We start from the raw sequence: 10,936 nt of genomic DNA, 5'->3' as shown, positions 1-10,936 counted from the left end.
ATTCAATCACTTCAAAATGCACAGACTCAACATGTATAAAAAAGCATTTCTACCTTTTATTCTGAAAACAAGTTATAAACTCAAAATAATTTATTGAAAAGTGTTATCAAAATCTATTTCAAATCCAGCAAAACATTAAGAAATGGTATTGCAAAAAATAATAAACAATCCATGAAGTAAATATGAACTGATCAACACAACCTACAAATTACCTTTTTCTTGTGAAAATAAAAAAACAAGAAAAACAGATAGAACTATTAAGCAAGAAGTCAAAAGAACATCTACCAGACTTTTATTACAAGAAACAAAGCTGCCTTAGCCGAACGGTATTACAACACCAATCACATCAACTCAAATCAACAGTCAGTGAAAAACTCAAAAGCATTCTACATTAAACTCATGAACAAGCTTTTAACAACAGCTGATGCTAAAATGTTAAAAATTCAAACTTCCTTCCTGCTCCAAGTCCATAAAAAGTATCCACATAGCTTGAATTACAGATCAACTATTGTGACATCACACCTCCTCCTCACTTAAGATCTTTTACTTTGGCCACATTCTTAATCATATCTCCAACTCAGAATTACAGCTGCACTCCTGAACAATACTGAACTCCAAAAATCCTAGTTTTTCAACACTTGTTTTTTCCTTGGGGGTTGGGTGGATTTACAACAGTAGATACAACTGTCCTTAAAAATCTTTCTAGACAGATGCAGTCCATTAACAAAATCTTTACACTGTACAGTGCTAACTGTATAATAAAAGGTGTGCCACCCTTTTTGAAATAGTTCCCTCTCTCCTTTAAGTTGTTTATATTTAACAAATTTCATATTAAGATTCCTAATTTTATGATAAATTTGTAAAAAGTTCCTATTTTGACATTAGTGCCATTATAATTATTAATAACAGGAACAATTAAAAAACAGCTTAAATAAGTGATTCCCAAGCTTTCTTCACTGCCAACTTTATTTCATACATCCTGAATAGACATGTATTTCAACCAACTCATCGTTTTTTTGCTACATGGATTTTTTATTTTTTTGTGTGAAATCTTGGCCATAGGTTTGGGAACTACTGATATAAATGCTAACTTTGGTCATTTGATGACAACTGTGGTTGATGTGTGAATTCTCAGAGGTGAGATCATGTTTATGGAAACAGAATATTTTAAAATGTAGTACATGCAAATAAATCTCTCAGTTTATAACAAGTAATGAATAAAGAGTACAATGTTGCAGAAGAAAAACTACACATTTCAATCATGGAATACAACCTTAATTTGCTAGTACACTGTCTTTTATATACACCTTGTGTTAAATATAGTTAGCAGTAACTGATACATAAATATAAAAGACCCAACTTCCCTATATTGTACTGCATGCACATATTACATAACATCTGTATCATAATAATTCCAAAGATAGGATAGACAGAATAGATACTTATTCTACTAATAGGTTTTTTCTTTGTCTTAACAAAACTTAAATTTATCTTATTTTAATAAAAGCTCAAAATTCCAGTCAGTACTGAAAATATTATGAAACAAGTGTGAAGGTAATATTAACCCAAATTTTATACACAATTAATTATACACAACAGCCACATGTAAAAATTAAACATGATAACGTTCAAAGCAAGTAATGAACACTGAAAAATATATATATAAAATGGAAAACAAAAACAAAGAAATAACATTTGTTACAAATATTTTAAAGTTAGGGCAATAGGAAATATGAGTTCAGACTCTTTATAAGCTTGTATTCACTTGCACATTACATTTTAATAGCTTGTCTCTATTAACATACTTTTTAAAACTTGTTGACTCTAGATTGAGTGATAACAATTTATTGTATAATGTGAAATGCTTTAAAAATTCTTTTGTACAATTACTTGTGCTGTGTTCAGTGTAGAGGTAAAATTATAAATTTTAAGAGTTTATTGGAACTGATGTCTTCAATTCTGTGAAAGATACCTTCAATGTATCTATTTTAATCTAATTTTCTAAGAATGTCTTTATGAACACTAATCAAATACCTACTTCACATAGAATAACCATAAAAAGTGATTAAATCATGTATTTCATCAAATTTGATCACTTAGGAATATCTTCTACCTTTCAATAATCTGTCTTCCAATATATACTTAACAGTAGTGACATGTTTCTATTTGTATTAAATGTCAAGTACCAAAACATGATTGATAATTAATTATGCACCTCTTTCAGTTTATAAATTGCTATATTATGTGTGTTCCTTAAATGGACCTGCATGTTTCCAAACTGTATGAAGCCTTTTCCACATTCTGTACATTTGAAAGGATATTCATGGGTGTGTTGAGAAATTTCATGGTCTTGAAGAGCACTGCTGGATCTGAAGCTTTTGCTACAATGGGTACATTTATATGGCTTCTCTCCTGTATGGGTTCTTTGGTGCCGAGTTAGGACATTAAGATAAGCAAATGTTTTTTCACAGTATGCACAGCGGTATGGTTTCTCTTTGTTGTGGGTCCTCATGTGACTGTTTAAGTGCGCACGTTGTGAGAATTTTTTCCCACAAACAATACAATCAAAAGGTTTCTCTCCTGTGTGAATAAGGACATGTTTACGTAACCTGCCCCGTTCGGTAAATCGTTTTCCACAAAGGTTGCACTGATGTGGCTTTTCACGTGTGTGAACTACAGTATGGTTTCGCATATCTGATGACCTATTTGTTGAATATTTACAATGAGGGCATTTAAAGCGTCGGTCTTCTGTTTCATTTCGATGTATTTTTTTATGTCCTTCTAACATTTTCATGGATGTAAACAGTTTGCCACACTTTTCACAGGAGTAGGAATCTTTACATACAGTTTCTTCCCTTTCTTCCTCTTGTTTTTGCATTTCAAAAGATGTAGAAGCAACATTTGGATTGTTAGGATCATGTTTTGCTATGTAATGTCTCATAAGACTATTTGTGCTAGTGAAACTTTTATCACACACAGAGCAGTGAGAACGCTTTTCTCCTGCATTATTTACCTTTTTTACAGCTATTTCATGGCTATTAAGTTTAACATTTTCATATGATGGTGAAGTAGGAATGTTTTTTAGATGAGCTCTCATGTGGGTAGCTAGACCAGAGCCTTTTCTGTACATTTTATCACAAATGCTGCACTTTTCTAGTTGGAAATTGGCATGAGAGTTCTCATGTTCATGAAGAAGAACCTCCTCTTCAAAATATTTCCTACATTTCGTACATTTGAAAGGTCGTTTATACCTTTTATCTTGATGAATGGCTAAGTGAATTAGAAGCTCAGAATTGCTTTTGGCAGAGAAAGTACAGTAACTGCACTGATGCTCAGAAACTCTTAAAACATTGTGTTGTTTTTTATGAGTTTCTAAACAATATTCTGAAATAAAAACTTTTTCACAATATTCACATTTATGCATTTCAGTATCAGATAGAAGTTGTTCATCTAAATCCCTCATACTCTCATTCACCTCCTTACTTTCATCTAATTCAGAAAATATTTCTCCAGAACAGGCATTTTCATCCTCTTCACTTTTCTTAAGAGTCTGGTTTTCCTTCAGGTTCATAAGTATGATATTTTTATCACTGCAACTATTACTGCAAAACATAGTATTCTCATCCAGAGATTATGTCTTTTCTATAAGGAGAATGTTCTTTTATAAATCTGTTGATTTCTTCTTCACTAACAAAAACTTCATCAGTAAGTTCACCAGTTTCCTTTTTATTCACTTTTGCCTTATCTGTATGCCATTCAGAAAAAAAGAAAACAATAAATACAAGTACATAAGTCATTATTCTATTACCTATAAAAATACGTGTATATATATATACACACACACACACACACACACACACACTACTATAAGACTTCAATACAAAACAAACTTTGGTAACACAATTACTAATTAAAGCTGGGAGGTTCAATCTAGTACCTATTAGCAGTAATTACATCAATAAATGTCAGGTAAACTGACTGGTTAATCAAAATTATGATTAAACTCAATCAATCAAAACAAGTTTTAAATTTTTACTGTTTTAGATTATTTCAACAATAAATCACAATTTCAATTATATCTATTATTTCAAAAATAATCAACTAATGAAAATTATAATTTCCAGTTATTACTATTTTAAATTGTTATAATTTGTTAATCAAAATTACAATTAAACTGTCACAAAAATAATCAATGAAACTTTCTGATTACTTCTAATTATCCATTTAATAACAATGTTGCCACCAAACTTGCTTGTCCTATCTTTATCTTTTTGTTGCGACAAAGACTTTAAAGCCACTTACCAGTACTAATTTTCAATTGCTGACTAGAGAGTAGGAAAGTGACTTACAGCTCCCACCACTAACTTATCTTTTTTTACTTTACTTATTCTGATCTTTATAGTGAGCTGTTCATTAGAGGGAAGGAAACAACTAGCTGGCAACACCTACTGCCAACATTTTTAGTAAATTGTTAATCACAAGAAAGGCAATTCTCTAGTAGTACCCATTCCTAGTTTGTCTTTTGTTACTGTTAATGGTGGTGGTAACTACAAGAACGACAACTGACTAGTAATGACATCAACCTTTTTTTTTTTTTGCTGTTCTTTATGAACTGCTGCCTAAGGGAAGGAAACGTTCTGGCAGTACCTACTGCTTTTTTGTACTTATCATGGTGTAAAGAACACTGTACCAATCAATTAATTCTCTTGAGATAGGCTCACTCAATTTGATCAACCACATTAGCTCTTTGTACTCATTTAAAGTAATTCCAGATTTAATAGTTCTAGCTTTCAGTATACACAGTCTTTCAGTTAAATTATAAGTCTTTCACAAATAAAAACATTATATTTTTAGTGAAGTATTTTTAATAAACTAAAATAAAGGTCTGTTCATGAATATATTAAGTTTTTGTTTTGAACACTCCATATGCAAGGTGACTTTAAAGTTAAAATTAAAAATACTTTTTTCATCTCTAAAATCTCAAGTTTCATTCATGCAATCTCCAAAACCTCCTAAATACATTTCAAATGTTTGTTTACCATAAAACAATTTTTATTTTATCTGTTATTTTCTGTAACCTAAATGTATACATGGGTGGTCAATTTGACCAATATCATAACCCTACCACCTAAAAAAAATTAAAATAAGTCTAAATTGCCCTTTTTTTGTTTTCATAATGATTTCATATGTGATGTGAAACTACATTCATTTATCCTAAGTAGCTTTCAACTCTTAACAGTACACCTCTATTTATAAATAAATTTTGTTTTTTTTTACCATTTGAACCATGATTAACTATTATCCTCATCATTACAAGTTGTAAATCACTAGGAAAATATGCAGCTCATGTCACACTATTGAATTAATTTACCCACAAGATGCTCATGCTTGTGAAACATTATGATTATATTACTAGTTATTTTACCTAATATAATCTTAACTAACCTAAAAATATCCCTATTTTAAAACTTTAGTTACTTTTATAATAATAAATAAAGAATAAACAGGAAAAGCAAGAAATAAAGTACTTAATCTTCTTTTTTCTTGCTGTTGATCATCAATGAAAATTAACCTAGTTTTTTTATTCAAAGAACACAGACTAATAACGTACAAAAAAAAACAATTTTTTCCAACTTTCAAACTTTTTCTCTCTTTCTAACAAGACCCATTATAAAGTTACCCAAGCTAGTTGGTAAGTTTCCTATGGAAACCTTGACACTTCTGTGTTTAAAACACAACTCTATACAATACATCACTTATGTCAATTACAGGTAATATATTAAACATGAGAGAGAACTATTAACAAATGCTGAAAGAAAGGATGTTTTAGGTGGGCGTGACAAGAGGGGGCTGATTTTCTATTTGACAGCTCTGTAACCAAAGTTGAAAGCAATACCAATTTGGTTCATCTGAGCAATGACGATGTTTACAGTGAGTAACTTACATTTAATTTCATAGTTGTTGTAGGGGTGATGGATAAAATAAAGAAAATATCTAAAGAAAATGTGTAACACATCACACTAGGAGAAATTCAGGATGTTTTTATATTGCCTTGTAGAAATGAGAACTTGAAACATATACTATTAAAATATAGATCATTAGCTAAGATTTTATGCTGTACTAACTGATATAACATAAACAAAAAGTAATTAAATAGAATTTTGACTCTTAAAACCTTGCATCATGTGCAGTAAAGAATAACCTATGACAACAGGACTGATGAGACTACTAATTAGACAAATTTCACTAATCACCAAGCTCTACTACTGATAGGTTATAATATCAGTTAATTTTATTATGTTTTAAAAACACAATACAATCACTGCAAATGAAGGTAAATGTACACACATACATTTAACGTATTTGGACTTCTTTCACAAGTTTTCCTAGACTATTTATCCGTGTCTAGAAGTTACTGATAATTAACTTACCATCTCAGATGTGTTCATTTGCATGAATCTTAAGAATAGGTTATAATATAAAGTATAACTTACAATAGATATGTAACCCAATTGAAAAAAATAAAAACAACACAAAAACCTAAGTTACCTTTATGATAGATTTCCGTGTGACACACAAGAAAACTTGAAGAGATAAACAATTTGTTAGATTTCACACTTGAAAGACTCTAATGGATTCTCACACAAATACCTGTCATCAGAAGTTGACTCACTGCTAGATGATATTTGTGTTTCACTTGGTGAAATGTTTTTTGTTAAACTTGCCATGTTCAGTGATTTCTTAACTGTTTATGCATGTCAGAGTTCCAAATTTTGATGAAACAAAGTAAAATATAACCATTTTGACATAAGCCATAAAGAAAGTAACACACAGCATTTTACTTCACTCTGAGAGTAAATTAATTTTATTTTCCAAAATATTACATCACTGTAAGATAGCCTAAATGTATGAACTGTTAATAAAAATAAATCCAATATCTACTGCTAATAAAAAGGTGCATCACACTTAGAAACATTATCAGGCATAAGATGGACCAATTGTGGCCTGTTAAATCTGAACTTGCACTTATTAATGCAGAGGTGCAGTTTCATTATTTATATTGTTAATATTTTGTCTATTCAGTTATTTTTTCATCAAAAGTATTAACATACATATTTATCAAAGATAAAAGTTTACAAGTCATTCTTATCAGCTCCATCATCTTGTTACCCAGATAATTAATGTAAATCTGTAACTACCACACACTGATTGAAACACACAATAATCAACACCATTGCTTTTGTAATCAAATAATCAAGGTGTTTAAACTTGTATATAACCTATGCACAAAGCTCACAATAATCATTATTTAGTAGCACTGTAGGATGACTGTAAGGAAAAAAAATCACTGAAGTCCAGTTTCGATCTTTGTTGCTGGTGGAGTACCTCAAGAGGTATAAATAGTAAAGTCTGCTGCTGATTTTACATTTTTTAATATTTCTAACTTCATTGATAAGTTGAACAACTATTTGGCAAATGGCCTTTATGGAGTAGAAACAAAAATATGTTTAGTTTCTCTCCATGTGCTTCTATTTTTTTCCAACTCCTCACTTTGTCTGGCAGATTTTTCCCTTTTTTTTGATTATCATTTATCACTCATACAAAGAAACAAAAGACTTCTGAATAAAAAAAAAATGAGATGAAAACATTTTGTTCAAGTTTGTCCCTTTTTTCCATCATAAATTCTGTATGTTTTGATGAAAAAAATGAATCAAACAAGAATACCATTTGATAAGGACCCTTTGAAAATAAGCAATAATCTTGATAAAAAAGGTCATTGAACAGAAAAGAACCTTCTCTTTCCTTTTTTGTCGAACACTCCAGATGCTAAACTTTTTTTTCTTTTTTTTTTTTTAACTTGGCGTAATTATAAAAAGTTCAAAGTATTAAGTTTGGGTTACCAAATATAGGATAAAACCTTCTCAAAATAATGAAAGAAAAAAAGGATCTTAGCAGTACACAAGACACTCAAGCCATCAAACTAGTTTTCTGCTGCTAGAAGAAAATTTTAGGACATATTTATCAACATATCTTTTAAAACTTTTCAGAAGTAATTATGCACCTATACAAATCATCAATACATTATTGGAAGACGACAGTTTCAATCTCCCAAGAAAAAAAGGAATATTGAATTTTGTGAAAGAAGTTCTAGGACAATTTGAGGAATAGAAGCCACCCTACATAAAGAGGTTAAGAACTTAAGGTATCTTAAATTTTCTCTTAAGAAAAGAAGGGTAAGAGGTAATTATTTTTGAATTTTGGATTATTTTGGAGGGTTAATAGGATAAAGGCCCCATATTTTTTTTGTGCTATATTCTGCAATTATAAAAATGAGATTACTCTAATCTATAATGTTCTGAAGAAAAAAAAAAAAAGCAGGCTAAACTCCAAGTAAGAGAATTTTATTTTCTAACCAGGTGATTGACTTGTACTATAATGAAACAAGCTGTCATTGTTGGTTTGAACAGATTTTAATGAGAACAATAATATATTTTGATTATTATTATTATTTATTTTTTTATAAATGTGTTTGCTCAGTTTAATTTGCAGTAACCCAACATTAAATAATTTCTAAAAAGACAGTAATTAGTACAAAAATACCTAGTAGTACTAGAAATTATAGAAACTGAAAACACAAATAACTGACTTTTTTGAAAAAGTCAGCCTAGTCTGGTAGTGGTACAGTAATAAATGAATTCTAAAATCAGGTCATAAAATCTAACATTCCAAAATTTTATCATACTGTATAGCGTATTACTACTTCTATACTATCTAACATGAAGCCTATAACTGTTACAATTTTTAAAGTTTTATCATTTAGTTTTATTGTCAAGAATTGATTAATCACTATGACCACTAGTCTCTATAGCATGTAACTTATAATAAATTCCTTAAGTAGTACACTTTACTATATAAAAATGTGTACATAATTTTTTTTAGTATATGGACAATGTGTCACCAGGTTTTGGAAAAAAAAGACAATGTCTCACCCAAATATTTTTTATATAGGCTACTCTTTTTAGTTTTTTTTTCTTCAAGACATCTTGAAAGTTTGTTTGTTTTAATGTAAGAACTTAATTATGTTAGTAAAATTACTTCAAAACAGTGTTTCCAAGTGAGAATCTAATTAGGTAGGTACTTTGATAATTATAACTTGTATTTTTCAATATGAGAAATTATATATTGTTGTAAAAAATTTGGCACTTTGTTTCACAAAATTGGCATCTTGTTAGAAAGAAATGGTTCTATTTCAATCAATCAATTGTCCAACACATTTTTCAGTCAACTACAACAGACTAAAATTTTTCAAAAAATAATTGTAAAGAACAAAAGACATAAGAAAAAACAAGTTTGTCTAAGCACAAAACAAAAAAATAAGACGATTCAATTAATGTATAGAAAAACTTAGAGAGCAACTGCCCATGGTTGAAACACTGTTCAAAAATTTCTTGAACATTTATAAAAAATGAAAGAAATTCTGGTGGTCAACTTCATTTGATTACTGCATTCAAGTCTTATAGTCATAATTTTTCACAAAGTATGCATCTTATGTTTCAACAAAGTACCTGCTGTAATGCGTGTAATACCACCGGTTCTATGGAATGTTCATGCTGGCGACGACTAAACAAAACCTATACGAAGCTTCGGACAATGGTTTCAGAGCATTGGTTGACTACATGCATCCATCATTTTGAAAGCCTGCAGAGTTTAAGAAAGGAAGACTCGGTAGTATCAACCCTAACTGCAGTATATTCGTGATCAACCCCCAAGAAAACAGCTAATGTATTTCTGTAATTTTTTGCGGGTAAGACACTGTCCTGGATCCTAACTTTTCTACATATGTTATTCGTACTTATGCTAAAATCCGAACTCTGCCCTAATCCTAACAGTAATGATAAATACCATGCCAAACAAAATTCACTATATCACTTTTCGGCAGATTAACAAAACAAGAAGCACAGAAATAAATAAATAATACAATTACGCCACAACCATAACATTAATAACATTACAGTTAAACCATATAAACTGACTCTATAGTCATCTAAATAACATAGAATTAACTAGATTTAGGAAGGGTATAAAAATACACAAAAACAGCATTATTACTAGTACTACTATCTTCACGTTTTCTACTTATCCAATCTCTACGATTTCATCTCTAAATAAATACATAGTTACCAACTATTAAACATGGATTTCCTTGAAAATTTTACTCTGTATTTTGAAGAATTAAGCCTATATACATAAAGAAATAAGATTATATACGCACTTAACTATAATACACCTCGTTCATTTTATATCAACAAAACCATGTCCCCTGGTGCTTGAGCAGTTTTTCGAAGTGTATGAATGATTTAATTTTGCTTTACACATACACACACATATACAGGATGTTCGGAAAGTCGCTGTGCAGTTTTGTCTGTTAATAAATATATAAGTGCACAGTGACTTTCCAAACACCCTGTATATATATGAAGAAAGATTGTTGTTACTTTATGATAACAAGAATCAGGAGCTGAGTGCCTTTAAATTCAAATTAAAATGTTTTGGAAGGAATTGTGTTATTTATTTCTACCCATTTCCCAGTGACTAGCTTGGTTCAAAAAATTTGCGCATTTTTTCATAAAAGGCTATCCACACATATTCTTCAAGTAAATACTGAAACTTTTGGCCAAAAATAAACAAAATAAACTACTTCCAGCTCACAGCAGTAATTTTCAGCAAATTTCTCGGGTCCCTCCCTGGTACAGCGGTAAGTCTACGGATTTACAATGTTAAAAATCAGGGGTTCGATGCCCCTCGGTGGACTCAGCAGATAGCCCGATGTGGCTTTGATAAAAGAAAACACACACACAAACTTCTCGGTTACGTTCCAAAACTTTCATCACTGCAATGTGAGTGAATGAGCAATCAAACATAAAACATTGGTGTT

The 10,936-nt window shown here is 30.2% G+C and overlaps 1 protein-coding gene across 7 annotated transcripts; it reads right to left on the bottom strand.

Moving 5' to 3' along the window:
- Positions 1–258: 258 nt before the first annotated feature.
- On the bottom strand, positions 259–10,444 carry LOC143232839 (zinc finger Y-chromosomal protein 1-like). Of its 7 annotated transcripts, none has more exons than XM_076468770.1 (3): positions 10,274–10,369; positions 9,567–9,699; positions 259–3,745 (listed from the first exon to the last, which is right to left on the bottom strand). In XM_076468770.1, the coding sequence occupies exon 3, from the start codon at positions 3,611–3,613 to the stop codon at positions 2,204–2,206; it is 1,410 nt and encodes a 469-aa protein (XP_076324885.1). In that variant the 5' UTR covers positions 3,614–3,745; positions 9,567–9,699; positions 10,274–10,369; the 3' UTR covers positions 259–2,203. The 7 variants fall into 7 exon arrangements, with proteins under 7 accessions (XP_076324885.1, XP_076324883.1, XP_076324881.1 ...); XM_076468768.1 differs by having other exon boundaries at positions 10,183–10,287; XM_076468766.1 differs by lacking the exon at positions 9,567–9,699 and having other exon boundaries at positions 10,274–10,444.
- Between the last annotated feature and the right edge of the window lie 492 nt (positions 10,445–10,936).

Source organism: Tachypleus tridentatus, chromosome 11 (assembly GCF_004210375.1).
Source record: "Tachypleus tridentatus isolate NWPU-2018 chromosome 11, ASM421037v1, whole genome shotgun sequence".
NCBI lineage: Eukaryota > Metazoa > Arthropoda > Merostomata > Xiphosura > Limulidae > Tachypleus > Tachypleus tridentatus.
Note: the sequence above shows the minus strand (reverse complement) of the source record. Positions and strands in the feature narration are given on the sequence as shown.